At 43.6% G+C, this 15047-nt stretch overlaps 1 protein-coding gene across 14 annotated transcripts in view; it reads left to right on the top strand.

The window, feature by feature from the left end:
• The window catches only part of LTBP1 (latent transforming growth factor beta binding protein 1), a 405463-nt gene extending 402705 nt beyond the window's left edge, over positions 1-2758 (top strand). For all 14 annotated transcript variants that reach the window (XM_047745652.1, XM_047745654.1, XM_047745653.1 and 11 more), the window contains 2 exons: positions 412-561; positions 1745-2758. In XM_047745652.1, coding sequence (XP_047601608.1) covers positions 412-561; positions 1745-1926 — 332 coding nt within the window. In that variant the 3' untranslated portion in view covers positions 1927-2758. The remainder of the gene's footprint in view (positions 1-411; positions 562-1744) is intronic.
• Positions 2759-15047: the final 12289 nt, after the last annotated feature.

The raw sequence follows: 15047 nt of genomic DNA, 5'->3' as shown, positions 1-15047 counted from the left end.
AGTTTTTAATATCGTGTGCTTAATGTTTTGTACAGGTATATTCAGCATGAAATTTCACTGCTCACTTGAAGGTATCTGAAACAGGTGTCTGAAACACGTAGATATGGTGAACCATAACCCTGATAATTACATAAGTTTTAAAAGATGGTGTAAGAGGCTGCAAATTTCTTTTTTTAAGATTTATTTATTTGAGAGGGAGAGCTAGAATGCAAGCAGATGGAGAGAGAGGGGGAGAATCTTCGAGCAGACCCCGCCCTGAGCGCGGAGCCCAAAGCGGGGCTTGATTCCACAGCCCCAAGATCATGACCCGAGCCGAAATCAAGAGCTGGCCACCCCACCGACTGAGCCACCCCAGGCGCCACGGACGCTTCATTCAGATTTCTAACCTGGCTCCTGTCTTCTCCTTTCTAGGTTTGTTAAATAGCTTTGAGGAGCTGCAGGCTGAAGAGTGTGGCATCCTCAATGGATGCGAGAATGGTCGCTGTGTGAGGGTGCGGGAAGGTTATACCTGTGACTGCTTCGATGGGTATCACTTGGACGTGGCCAAGATGACCTGTGCCGGTAAGGGTGCTGTGTGTCCTCTGGCTGGTTATTCTTGCCCTAACATCCCCTGTGGCCAGATCGCATATAATATTGAGTACATTTAAGAGGGATCCGCGGTGTCGGCTTGGGAAGAGGAGAGACATTCTGGAGGTGGACGGTGGTGATGGTTGCCCTGCGGTGTGAAGATACTGCATGCCACCAAACGATCCAGTTAAAAGTGGCTAAAATGGCCAGTTTGAGGTTTTGTATATTTGACCACAACTTTAAAAAAAATAGCACTGACAGCTCATTTAAGAACTCATATTGTGTTACTTCAGGAGGGAAGGACAGAATGTTCCAGGTAATTAGTTGGATTCTAACTTCAACTTTTGACTCTACAGCAAGTAGTGTTTTCCCCAGTACCAACACCAGCTTAAGGGATTGTAAACATCCGAAAAAAATATAACTGGGGTGGTAATCATTCTGGAGAATGTTCCTCCTAAAACTCCTCTCCCTCCCTCCCTGTCTCTCACACGGCCATCCCTTCTATTTTTCAAAAGACTGGTCAGCATACCTTTGTTCTTCCTCGTGTGACCCGTGCCACCTTCCAGGGCCTGGCCCTTGAATCACGGGTTTTTCCTCTTCCTGTGGTGCTTCTACTCCCTCCGCCAGCAACCCCTTCCCCAGTTTAGTTTTGCTTGTCTCCGTCAGCAGTGGTTCTGGAAGAGAGGTAAACCTGGGTTATTACAGGTATTGCAAGTGCATTACTTTCCTGGGGAAAGAAATCGAAGAAGGTAACTTGAGCCTTTACAGAGGCTGCCTCGAGGGCTCTCCGCTCACTTGCTTGGTTCTTTTTTTCTGTGTATTCCTGTCGACCGATCTGAATGGTTTTTTCTGTACCTGCAGAAGGGAACTTAGAAGTAGGAAAGTTCTTCCAGCTTTCTCGAGTTCTGACTCTAAAATGTCAAGACGGCAGAATGTTCATGCTGTGTTAAATAGGGAAGAAAATTCTAGAACCTCTCAGATGTACAAAGTTGCATTATCAGTATGACTGCAAGAGACAGTAGTGAGGAAGACTGTCCAGTTCACTGGCGGGGGGAGAGCAGAGAACCACCAGGCCGTGCCCCGGCCGGACGCCCCAGGGCCTCAGGTAAGCTCTAGGTTACATCTCCTCTCAGAGTCTTGGGGGAGCTGTTGACCTGCGTGGTTTGGTTTATCGCAGATGTAAACGAATGTGACGAGTTGAACAACCGAATGTCCCTGTGCAAGAACGCCAAGTGCATCAACACCGAAGGCTCCTACAAGTGCGTGTGTCTGCCTGGCTACGTCCCTTCCGACAAGCCCAACTTCTGCACCCCGTTGAATACTGCCTTGAATTTAGACAAAGACAGTGACCTGGAGTAAAAGAGAATCCACATAACCGAAGCCCATCTACTCTGCACTGTGTAAAGGAGAAGAGAGAAACGTATTATACTTGAGACATTGCCCCTAGCCTGGAATGGCCGAAGTACGGCCCCGTGGCGGAGCTGTGTGTGTCCTCGGAAAGGAGAGGAGAGGATCCAGCGCGAGCCTGACTGGTGTGTGACAGACCAAATGGACGTTTCTCGGAAAAACCAGTATATATAGTCTGTTCATATGTAAAATTCAGTGGAAAAGAGGCGGAACAGTGCTGTTATTTTAAACAGAAGGTTGTATTATGATGTTTTGTTTTGTTTTGTTTTCACTATTGCTTGATTAAATTCGGCATTTAAATAGTGGTGGAAATATTTTATATGATTTTCATTTTTTGGTTGTGCAGTTCCTTGGCTACTGTTTTTCTTCAGATTTTTTTTTTCATTCTCAAGTGCACACGTCTTTGATAAAATATTGTTAAACTGTATTATAAGTGTTGTTACACAGGGTTATGTTATTCCTGGTCTGGAGCATTTTTTTTTTTTTTTTAAATCCAAACCGTCTGTCCTGTGGAGCAGATGGTGAATTTTGTTTCAAAACTTTTATACACACTTGGAGGAAAGTACTTTATATTTACAGCGTATTGTCTGATTTTAATGTCCATCCTTAGCCAAGCTGCTAGTAGGCATCCATTGGATCCTTTGCTGCATTGAAATGGAAGAATTAATGAGCTTACATTAGTATTGTAATTGTGTAAAGTCAGCCCAGCAAAATTTTTTGGAAACTTGATGATCCCACCGTATTTACCATTGTATGTTAAAGCAAAATAAATCACCATTTTTTTAGAAAAAAAAAAAAAAATCTACCTGAGAGTAACTGTCAGTGAGTATCTGTGTCCAAGTTGTATCCTCCTGCCCCACTGATTTTTACAAATGGTTCTCTAGTAATGTAAAGGCTTTTACAGGCTAATTATTAAATCTCTTAGATATTGTTAGGGACTGAATTGTGTCCACTCCCAAAATTTGTATGATGATGACCAGCCCCCCAGTACCTCAGAATGTGACTGTATTTGGAGACAGGGTCTTTAAAGAGGTAATAAAGGTTAAATGAAGTCTCTGGGGTGGGCCCTAACCCAGTACAACTGGTGTCCTTGTAAGAAGAGGAGATGAGGGGCGCCTGGGTGGCTCAGTTGGTTGAGTGGCTGACTTTGGCTCAGGTCATGATCCCGGACTTCCAGGATTGAGTCCCACATCGGGCTCCCAGCTCCACAGGGAGTCTGCTTCTCCCTCTGACCTTCTCCCTCTCTCATGTTCTCTCTCACTGTCTCTCTCAAATAAATAAATAAAATCTTTTAAAAAAAGAAGAAGAAGAAGAAGAGGAGATGAGGACAGACAGAGGAAAGAGCAAATGAAGACCCAGGGAGAAGTCCGCCATCTCCAAGCCAAGGAGAGAGGCCTCGGAAGAAATCAGCCCTTCAGTACCTTGATCTCAAACTTCTAGCCTCCTGAATTATAAGAAAATTTAATTTGTGTTAAAGCCACCCAATCTGTGCTACTTTGTTACAACAGCCTTGGCAAACAGGATATAGATTGCAGACAGATATCACAGGAACAGGGAAAACCACTCTCAAGGTTCTAGTCCCTTCTTAATACCCAGCTCTCATTACACAATTGTTAAAGTGAGTTTCAAGATCCATTTTTCTTTTTACTTCATAAAAGCATCTGAGTTTAAAGAAAAACAATGAAACCATGTATAGGGATACCTAGCAGAAAATCTCATTTAACACTCTCCTGAAATACAGGACTTTGTTTTTAATACCTATAGTAGGAAAAATAGTGGGATATTGAAGATGTCCATGTCCTCTTTCCTAGAGCCTGGGACGATGTTACTGTATGTGGTAAATGGAAAATCAGGTCACAGATGGAATCAAGGTTGCTAATCAGCCATAACAGGGAGGTTATCCAGGTAGGCTCAGTGTCATCACAAGCGTGGAAGAGGAAGATAGAAAAGGAGAGTCTGGGAGAGGTGTGAGATGTAGGTGAGAAAGACTTCCCTCCCATGCTGGCTTTGAAGGCAGAAGAAGAGGCAAGAGGGTATGAGCCAAGGAATGTGGCTAGCTTCTAGAAGCTGGAAAAGGGCAGGTATCATTCTCTCCTAGACCCTGCAGAAAGCACAACTCTCTTGACATCTTGATTTCCAGCCAGTTCTAACCTCTAGAGCTGTAAGATGACAGATGTGTGTTGTTGCAAGCCATTAAACTTGCGAATAATTGGGTGCAGCCGTGACAGAAATCTAAAACAACACCCATGTATCATAAAACGGACCTCTCAACAACTCTTTATATATAGGAGAAACTTAACAATAATAGCCCTCAAACTCAGCACAAGCATTTTAAATAAAATGACTTGTTGGCCCAGGTCTTGAATTAGATTCCAAATGTTAGCATAGTGGGAATCATGGCGGATGTTTGAGAAGCACCAAGACGATCAACGGAGTAGACAGGCTCTGGGATGTTGCTGGCCAGCTGGCGTGCTTGTGATCAGTGCATTTCCACAAGGCATTCCATGTCTCTCTACCCATTGTTTTTACCTAGTTTTGTGCACATCCCCCCCCCAAAACATTTTGTGTTTGTGATAATGTACGATTCTTTTAGCTCCTTTCAGTAGTTATTGCAATTTTACTTTCAGTGTCTATTGTCCCTGAAACCACAGGTTTCAGATTCTGTGCCAGAGCTTCTAAGTCGCTGGCCATGGAGAGACAGGTGCATCATCAGTGCCCTCTGATCATTATACTGGTTATATAATCTGTTGTGCCTAATACACGTATTTTCCAGCTGCCTGAGCAAGAGTCCATCCACAGAATGAGTCTGTGTACCTTAAAATACCGACAATAACATTCTCTTCTTTTGTCAAAAAAATACAAACTCTGCACCAGAAACACTAGACCTGGCTATCTGATCGAAACTTACATAAAGTGAAGTTATGTTTTTGAAACCTGCCCTGTTAGTCGAAGTGAGCACTAAACACAAACCTAGCAAACCAAGCCCTAAAACATATCAGAGTTGTTCTGTACAATTGCATCCACATTCCTCTAAAAAAAAAAATACGTTCAGGGCGCCTGGGTGGCTCAGTGGGTTAAGCCTCTGCCTTCAGCTCAGGTCATGATCTCAGGGTCCTGGGATCGAGCCCCACATCAGGCTCTCTGCTTGGCAGGGAGCCTGCTTCCCCCTCTCTCTCTGCCTGCCTCTCTGCCTACTTGTGATCTCTCTCTCTGTCAAATAAATAAATAAAATCTTAAAAAAAAAATACGTTCAAAAGAAGGCAGTAATTTAGCTGTAGTATTTTCACACAAAGGACTTTCTTACTCTACAACGTGCCTAAATTTTCCTGGGTGATCGTAATGTCTTCGTATTGGCAGAAACGACAAATCCGATATACTTAAAAATGAGGTTCATGAACATTTCATTTGAGTCATCAGTGCAAGGAAACAACATGCATGTCGGTCGGTGTTCTAGGTTCCTCCTTGTGCAGACAAACCAGAACCATCGATTTAGGAATTATTCCAATTCCAGCATTAAAATACTATGATTCTAACACTCTCTTCACCTTTCAAATAGGAATGACCTAAATATGTACTGAGGCATCTGTAGCTGACTGCTCAACTCTTTGTAAGAAGGGAACCAATGGCCGTCATCGATCAGTGTCACGGGGCTGGGGAGTCACAAGTAGGAGAAAACTCTCGGGGGAGATACCAGCTGCAACTTGCAGGAATAAACCACAGTCTGATAAGACAAAAGACACCTCGGGGGAAAGAGTTCCTTCATTTCGGATAAAAAATTTACAATCGTCACAGGAATATGAGATTCGTCTAGCCAACTTCCCCTCTCTTTGAGAGTGTAGGATGGCCACTACTGGAGGAAGAAATTATCTCCCAAGTCATTTATGAAGAGGATTTTTCTTTCTGTTGTGACTCTGAGTATAACTAGAGCAGGCTTTGCTATCTTGTGACCAGGCACAGAATATTCAATAGGACACTGATTATCTTAATGTCCCCCACCCCCAACACATGCACATAAGTAAGAATTCACTGAAATCTGGAATGCTTGAGTGGTTCAGTTGGTTAAGCATCTGCCTTCAGCTCAGGTCATGATGCCAGTGTCGTGGGATCAAATCCCACATCAGGTTCCCTGCTCAGGGGAGAGCCTGCTTCCCCCTCTCCCTGCAGCTCCCCCTCCTTGTACTCTCTCTGTCTCTCTCGGACAAATAAATAAAATCTTTTTTTAAAAAAATTCACTGAAATCTGTATAAGTGTCTGGATTTTTCTAGAGAAAAATCTTCTGGGGTCAGACACCATCAAGAGTGTGGTCCTCAGACCAGTTATGTTTCCTGAGAGAGATCGAGAAATCCAGAATCTTGGGCCTGTGTACCAAGACCTTCCAGATGGTTTCTCTGCATATGAAATTTTCAAACACTTTCTGAACAAGAAGTTTGGTTTGTTTGGCTGGATATGATTTGGGGAGCTTGAAAAACTGATGACCCTGTCTGCAGAAATTATGGTTTAATGTTCTGAGTGTAGAGAAATTCTTAGCGAATTGTTACTCTCTGTGCAGTGTTCCTTATGTGTAAGATAAGGACAGTGACACCTGCCCTTACTACCTCATAGGAGTTTAGAAGTGGTCAAAATAAGATCATATTTATAAGCCAGAATTAATTGTCTGCAGATGAGGAATGATTATTTGTTGCTCTGTGCCACTAACCGCACTTTAAAACCTTGACTCTTGTACACGCTCCTTTGGCCACGATCAGAAGTAGGTCTGGTCTCCTTCTTGATTCCCTTCCCAGCTTCTTTGCTCCAAAGCTGAGGCTTCCCTTGGATACACTTTGATTTAAACTCCTCATAGTCCCACAATCTGGAGACTCGACTCTTGTGCGTTTGTTGAAAAAATGTTCTGAAGGAAATTGCTGCAATGAAGCATCAGAAACAGTAGATCTTGGACAGACTAGAAAATGGATACATAAGTTCAGGAGTCATCTAAACCTTCTGGGGAAAAATAAGGCAGGGGATTTTGGAGACAAAAATCACAGTAAGAAGTATTAGAAGTAGATGGGAGAGAAGACTGGTCTGGGAACAAAATGACCTCACCTACATGAGGTAGTTAAGTGTCATTCGGTGTTCAAGATTTTCTTGGATCCTCTTATTTTTGGAGAAAAATGGCCACACTGACCCACATTATCTGGAACGTACCTAAGCTTTTATTCTCCACCTTCGAACAAGATCCTGAGGCACAGGGACCTAGAAAGGAGGTCTTGACATCAGAGTAGTCTGGCCTTGGTGACTCAGTGGGAGGACGCCAGGAGCCCTGTCTACCACCATCTGGCCGTGCTCCACTGACGGGCAGGCTGTTCCTGGACAGAGTGGTAGCCTCGGTCTGGGACCAACCATGCTGCTTTTCCTAGCAAAGGCCATAACATTTTGCTTGAAGACTAAGAAGTTGTAGGGTAAATAAGGAGTTGACCATTAAAAGTAGCCAAATCCTCCTGTCCAACTGCCATTTATGATTTTTAACCTCTAGTTTCAAAATGACTTAGCTGGAGGCAGGGGCTGGGTGCTGGGACAGAATCTGCAGGCTCCTTGTACCTATGGATATTGAGTCAAAATTTGGAGAGTAATTAAATACTCTCCAAAGTCTCCCCAACCTGGTATGGGTGGGGCAGAAACTCACTTCCTATGGGATATCTTTGCTTCCCTCATCATCAAAGCCTTCTCTTTATCAGTGCTCCAGATCAGCACTGTCCCACAGAAGTTTCCATGATGATGGAAAGTTTCTGTATCTGAGCTGTCTAGTGTGATAGCCAATAGCCACAAGTGAATATTGATCACTTGAAGTATAGCTACTGTAACCAAGGACCTGAGTTTTAAATTTTACTTTTCTTAAAAATTTAAAAACCAACCAACCTGGGGATCTGACCTTTCACTGGCCCTTCACCAGGACCCGTTCTCGTCCACTCCCTTCTCCCAGCCTATGGTCCCTAGTGCATTACTAGGCAGAAAGCTGTTTGTGGTAAAGAAAACAATGTCTTTATTGCTACAAGTGCCCTCCAAAGCAAATGTGCAGTCAGTTTAAGAAGAGCAACAAATGAGGATGCCTGGGTGGCTCAGCCATTAAGCGTCTGCCTTTGGCTCAAGTCATGATCCCAGGGTCCTGGGATGGAGCCCTGCGTTGGGCTCCTTGCTCAGGTGGGAGCCTGCTTCTCCCTCTCCCACTCCCCCTGCTTGTGTTGCCTTTCTCACTGTCTGTCTCTCTGTCAAATAGATGAATAAAAGCTTTAAAAGAAACAAAAGGCAACAAATGAAATCACCTGACTCAGCTCGTCTTATCTTCAGAGATAGCCAACATGCTTCATTTTTGAAAGATAAAACCAGTTTTGCTATAGTAGCAGAGAATGGCCTGAAGAAGACATTGGAGCCCTAAACTCTGAGAAAGAGCCAGACATAGATGCCAAGAGAGAGAAAACCCCTCTTTAGCAACTCTGGCCTTCTTTATCATAACTCCGGGTTTCTCCAAGTGTGGTCACCAACCAGGAACATCAGCATCCCCCGGAAACTTGCTAGAAATGCAGATTCTCACTTGTACCTCAGATCCACTGGACCATATACTCTGTGGGTGCCAGACAGCAATCTGTGTTTTAATAAGCCCTCCGGAATATCCTGATACATGATTGTTGCCCTAAATAACCATCGGTTCACTAGGCAACATGTGCTCACTGGGCCTCAGGAATCATGAAAACTTTTTTCAGGAATGTCCATCCCATTCAGTGTCCTCCACTGGAGGGGTCCCAAAGAAATGCTGACTTTCTGAGTGCACCATCCAATAGCTATTTCTCTTTACTGAAGTCTATTAGGGCACAACACATTATTTTTTGTGTGTTGCACATTTAACCGACAACCCTTAACCTGAGTTTGGAGAGGTGTCACCAGCTCAAGAGAGCTAACTGTGCATATCTAGTGCCAACCACATTGGTGGCTGGAAATTGGCTGTGGTGAGAATATGTACACCACAGACATTGGCAAACAGCTGATGATTACACATTTACCAGTGTACCACTGAATCATCCTTCCTTGTAAAGGGAAAGAAACAGGATCGGTGAAGTTGGGTTGGCCAAGATGACATATGTATGAATTTTAACCCAGATCTTAGCAACTCTCAAAACAGTCTGCTTTTGTTACAGGGTTCTCTTGGTGATACTTGAGTTTCACTTAACTGGGGGCATCCAGAATCTAAATAGGAGAAACAGAGGTCATGCCTAGAAGGCACTCAGAGTCACCTTCTATAGTCACCTTCTATAGAGAAGACTTTAGAGCCTCAAACAGGTAAGTGGGATTCCTATGAGGGGAGATGTATTAATTACATAACAAAGCCATATCTTCCAGGACAGGCTTAACAATTTCTCAAACCATTCACCTTTAAGAAAGTCTTTCATGTTTAAGGTTTTCTTGGCTCCTTTCTTGGAAAATTTGGCCACACAGACCCACAAGTTTAAATCTCAAGTTTACCTGGGGGTTTACTCTGCCGCCCTGACCAGGATCTTGAGATGCAGACAGGGATATTGATAGGGAGTACATTGAACATGTAGATCCCTTTAGGGAGCTATGTCATCTTCCATTTCTAAATATTGTATTTATTTAACAGAGAGAAAGCAAGACCACGTGAGGGGAAATGGCAGAGGAAGAGGGAGAAGAAGACTCCCCATTGAGCGGAGGGCCAACCTACAATGTAGGGGCTCGATCCCAGGATCCCAGGATCATGACCTGGGCTGAAGGCGGATGCTTAACCAACTAAGCCATCCAGGTGTCCTGAGAGCAATGTCATCTTAACAATACTAAGCCCATGAACATGAGTTGTCTTTCCATTTATGTAGACCTTCAGTTTCTTTCAACAGTGTAGTGTAGTTTTCAGAATATAAATGTTACATTAATTTTCTTCTTTTTGATGTTACTACAAATGGAAGTGTTTTATTCATTTTAATTTCAGTTTACTTATTGCTAGTGTATAGAAATACAATTGTGTTTTCTATATTGATCTAATATCCTATGATCTTGCTGAACTTGTAAGTTCTAATAGTTTTAGTGAATTCCTTAGGATTTTCTTTTCTGCATTTCTTTCCATTTAAAAAAATGTTTAAAGATTTATCTATTTTATTTATTTATTTGAGAGATAGAGATTGGGGGAAAGGGGCAGAGGGAGAGGGAGAGAGAGAATTCTCAAGAAGACTCCCTTCTGAGCATGGGACCTGATGTAGGACTTAATCCCGGGACCCCAAGATCATGACCTGAGCCAAAGCCAAGTTTGACCGCCCAACCAACTAAGCCACCCACATGCCCCAGGATTTTGTATATGCAAGATTATGCCATCCACAAAAATAGTTATACTTCTTTTCCAATGTGGATACTTAGTGTTCCATTTTCTTCCTTAATTGCCCTTGTTAGGACGTCCTTTACAGTGTTAAGTAGAAATGCTGAGAGCCGACATCTTTGTGCTGTTCCTAATTCTTAGGGGGAACAGATTTGGTCTTTGATTGATTGATGGATTGATTTTTTTCAATGTTAAGTCTGATTTAACTGAAGGTTTTCATAGATGTCTTTTATTGAGTTGCAGAAGTTCCTTTTTTCCTAGTTTGTTAAGGCTTTTATTGTAAAGTACTGTTAAATTTTGTGAAATGCTTCTTTTATGTCTCTTGAGATGATTGTGTGTTTTTTGTCTTCTGTTAATGTGGAGTATTACATTAATTGGTTCTCAGATGTTAAACAAATCTTGCATTCCTAAGACAAATTCCTTTTGGTCATGGTATGTCATCCTTTCTCATATGTTGCTGGATTCAGTTTGCTAGTATTTGGGGGGGAGGAGGTTGTGTCTCAGGGTTGGGGGGTTTCTTCATGAGAAATACTGATCTGTAGTTTTCTTTTGATGTCTTTGCCTGCTCTTGGTATCAGAATAGTCCTGGTTTCAGAGAGTAAGTTGAGAAGTGTTTCCTTCTCTTATTTTTAAAAGAGCTTATGAAGAATCAATTTTAGTTCTTCCTTAAATATTTGATAGAGTTCATGAAATTGATCATCCCTCTCTGGAGGAAGGTTTTTGAAAACTAATTCAATCTCTTTACTTGTTATAGGTCCATCCAGCTTTTTAAAAAAGAGAAGACCTTTTCTCTTGTCAATAATGTACTCACCTTGAAAGCACCATCCCAACAGCCAAACCTACTTCAGCACTAGTGTCCTTAGAAGCCAGGGCAAGAAAGAGCTGGGACCTTTTCAAAGGCACCTGACAGATCCCTCAGTTGCTCCCCTCTCAACTATAAGTGACAGTGGTTCTGGCTTCCTTTGGCAGTGTGCCCAGGGAAACTTGGCTCTGGAGCTTTCTATCCTTCATTTCTGTCCTGATGGACACCCAGGGATGCAGCCTCAGCTCAGTTCTCCTTTTGGCTGTCTCTCCTTGGGAATCCCTTTGGAATCACCATCTTTACCCAGCCTGCATTGTCCTCCTGGACTTTGTCCACCCAACAACTCCAGACAGTTTTCTCCAGGCCAACCCACACAGCAGTGCGTTCTCCTGGGGGCTCTCCTGTGTGCACCACACTCATCGAATCCACTCTGAAAGCTGATTCACCTCCTCTGCTGTAAGATTTTCTGCTTTTCTTTTAACTTTCATCCCCTTGCTCTCCTGGAATGTTTATGGGAAAAGCTAGGTTCTTGTATATGTTTGTAAGAAGCCCTGGAGATCTGCCCTCATTTTACAGGTGAGAATTTTCCCATAAGAGCCTGATCACCTACCCTGACCAGCGCCCCATAGTGCAGGGACTGGGATGTGCCTGGCCCTGCCCCAGCAGGGTGCTTTCAGCCACACCTGTGTTAACCATCGCTTTCTGTGCCATCTCTTTCTGGTCTTCTTTTTCAGACATTAAAGCTACTATTCACTGATGACTTCTGCGGCAAGCCTGTCCTCTAATACTCATAAGAACTTTCTGTGTTACAGAGTTTGGGAGACTAAGGGCCTTGTTCAGGGTCCTGCAAGGAATAATACCCAGTGCTTCAACTCTGGTCCCAGCCCATGCTTCCACCCACTATGCCTGAACTTGCCATTGCTTAGGAAGAAAACACACACTTCTCAGTTTACAACAGAAAATAAAAGTGAGTATAGAGGAGATTCTCCGGTAGAATCTTTCAAGGCAAACCATTTTTCAGGCTCCTGGTTAGCATTAGTGAGTCCCAGGTCACGGAGGAAGAGGCAGAAAGTCAGGCCGCTGGTGTTGAATTTCATTCCTTTCATCCCCTCCCTCACTCAACAAAGGTGAGTACTGCTGGGTGCCAGGACCCAACAGTGATCTATAAACAACAGTCCTGTCCTGATGGACCTTCCACTCTAGTGGGGGGACAATAACATCAACTCTAGTGTTACTTGAAGATAAACTCTGAAGGTAGATGAGGGCGATGGAGGGAGGCTAATGTGTGGCACCAGGGAAAGCGTCTCTTGGGATTGTATTTGAGCAAAGGCCTCAGCAAAGTGGGGGTATGAAAGGCCTGCAGAGATGTGGGGCAGGAGCTCCTCTGCCATAGAGGTAGCGCCAAAACCCTGAGGCAGGAGCACGTGGGGAACTTTCGGACCAGGAAGGCCAAGTGTGGCTGCCATGGACGGAACATCTAGGAGGGAGTGGGTGACATCTTCAAAGAGTCAAGGGAAGGCGTGATCCTGTGAGGATTATTGGTCAGAGTGACAAAGTTTTTCTACCTCCTAAGTTGTTGAAAAGTTCTCTTTCAACCCTTAGGCATCTCAACTTTTCAGTCCATTCCCAGATGCAAATGTCCTTGAACGACGGATAGTCTTCCTGTTTGTAAGCAAACTTCTCTGTTCCTCTCCATAGAGATTATCCTTCCTGGTTCCTTCCCTTGTGGATTTCATAGTTCCCTGAAGGTTATTCTGGGCTCTAAAAATCCCGGAGCCTCCTAGGGCACATACAGAACAGGACGTCACGTTGCTTCTTCAGCCCCAGGTGGAATGTCCTCCTGGAAGAGAACCAGTTCTCTCCTCTCACCACTGGGAAGTGCAAAGAGCAGAAGCAAATAGGATAATGAGACCATCATATGGAAATAGTGAGGAGGTGGGCATTGAGAACTCCCCATTTCAGCTCCTCTTCTAGAAAACGGAGATGTTCCTAACAGGTGGAATTTGGGGGGTGTGGTGTGCACATTAAGGTATACAGGGAGCAGAGGGGAAAGCAGTTGGAAAGGGGAAATGGTTTGTTCAGAACTTCCCCATGTAGGAAAATTGGGTAGGCACTAATTAGCCTGTGCTAAGATTTTAATGGCCAATGGGAGTTGTTAATATTTTGTTATTTGGTGAATATTTGCTAAATGCTTGTTTTGTACCAGGCATTGTGCTTGACCCTGGGAGTATGGAGAAGAATGGCTTAGAGTGTTCGATGTAGCAGCTGGCTCAGAAGACAGGGGTGCACCAGCTAACCATGTTCCAAACTGGTAAGGAATCCAGAGGAAGCTAGAACTCAGTGTAATGGGAACAAGGAGGTACTAGTTAACTCTGCCTGGCTGGGATGTGTGGTGGGTGGGAGAAGAACTGGGATAGAAGTCCTACAGAGAAGATGAAAGAAATGGAATTTTATGGGCCTTAAATCTTATTAGGAAACAGAAAAGAAAGCAACAACTCAGCCACTGCAGCTGCCCCTTCCTGTTTGTCACACAACCTGCCTCTGGTCTTACAGAAAGAGCACTAAACTTGCTGTCTTAGCACACCTACCTGGGTCCTCATTCCTGGCCCTTCCATGGCCAGTCTTTTTCTCTTATAACTTGGTTTTTGTCATCAGTAAAGTGGGAGGTCCCTACTATGTCAAAAATTGTCTAATTTTGGGGACGCCTGGGTAGCCTTGTCAGTAAAGTGTTCAACTCTTCATTTCGGCTCAGGTCATGATCACATTCTGGATCAGAGCCCCACGAGGCTCTGCACTTAGCAGGGAATCTGCTTGAAGAGTATCTCCTTTTCTCTCTCCCCCTTACCCTGCTCACGCACGCATGTGAACTCTCTCTCTCTCTCTTAAATAAATAAATCTTTACAAAAATTGTCTAATTCTTTGCTTTCCCTTTTGTCAAAATGTCTTCTCTTTCTCGGCCTTATTTCTTTTAGCAAAAAGATTTTGCTTATTTGTCAAAGAGACACAGAGAGAGAGAGCACAAGCAGGGGGAGTGGCAAGCGGAGGGAGAAGCAGGCTCAGTCCCAGGACCCTGGGATCATGACCTGAGCTGAAGGCAGATGCTTAACCTTCTGAGCCACCCAGGCGTCCCTCAGCCCAATTTCTTAATCCCGTTAACTGTGATTACATGAAGATTTACCTTTAGAATGGTTTAACAAAGCCATTTGGGAGCATAGCCAATGTCTAGAAAAATCTCTGGAAAGCTGGGTGTTTCTAGCTTCCCTAGATGCATAGGGACAGGTGGCAAGGGCTCTAACAATATACAGGCTTTCTGCAAGCTAGAGCTTCAACGCCTGAAGAGACTTCATGTGAAAAGGATCAGTTAGATTCTAACTACACTGGCATGATGATGAGACATTTCAAACTACATTTGTCAGTGTGAAAAAGGAAGCGCGGCTTTGAATATAATTTCAAGTGTCTAAAGTTCTGAGTGATTTTTAGAAGACCTAAAGTTTTAACATCTGTGCAAATTTTTCACTGATGGTTACTTAAGAATCTGAGAGATCCGATTAAAAGTCTTGATCAGGAACTGCAAGGGGTCATTTAGAAGATAAAACATAAAAACGTTTGCCCCTACAAGCTCAAGCTCAAGCTTCATATTTTCTTTTCTTTTTTTTTTTAATGCATGAGTGGGGGGAGGGGCAGGGGAAAAGAATCTTCGGAATCTGAAGCAGACTCAGGGCTCGGGTGGGAGCTGACATGGGACTCGATTCTGCAACCCTGAAATCATGACCTGAGCTGACATCGAGAGTCAGTTGCTTAACCAGCAGAGCCAACCATGTGTCCCCATATTTTATTTTTCTTAAAATGATTATATAATATAAAGAAATTTTGGTTAATTTTTTTCCATCAAGCTCTACCTAGAAGCCTCAAATCCCC

Source organism: Lutra lutra, chromosome 9 (assembly GCF_902655055.1).
Source record: "Lutra lutra chromosome 9, mLutLut1.2, whole genome shotgun sequence".
In the NCBI taxonomy this organism is placed as follows: Eukaryota; Metazoa; Chordata; class Mammalia; order Carnivora; family Mustelidae; genus Lutra; species Lutra lutra.
This window is presented reverse-complemented; position numbering and strand designations above follow the sequence as displayed.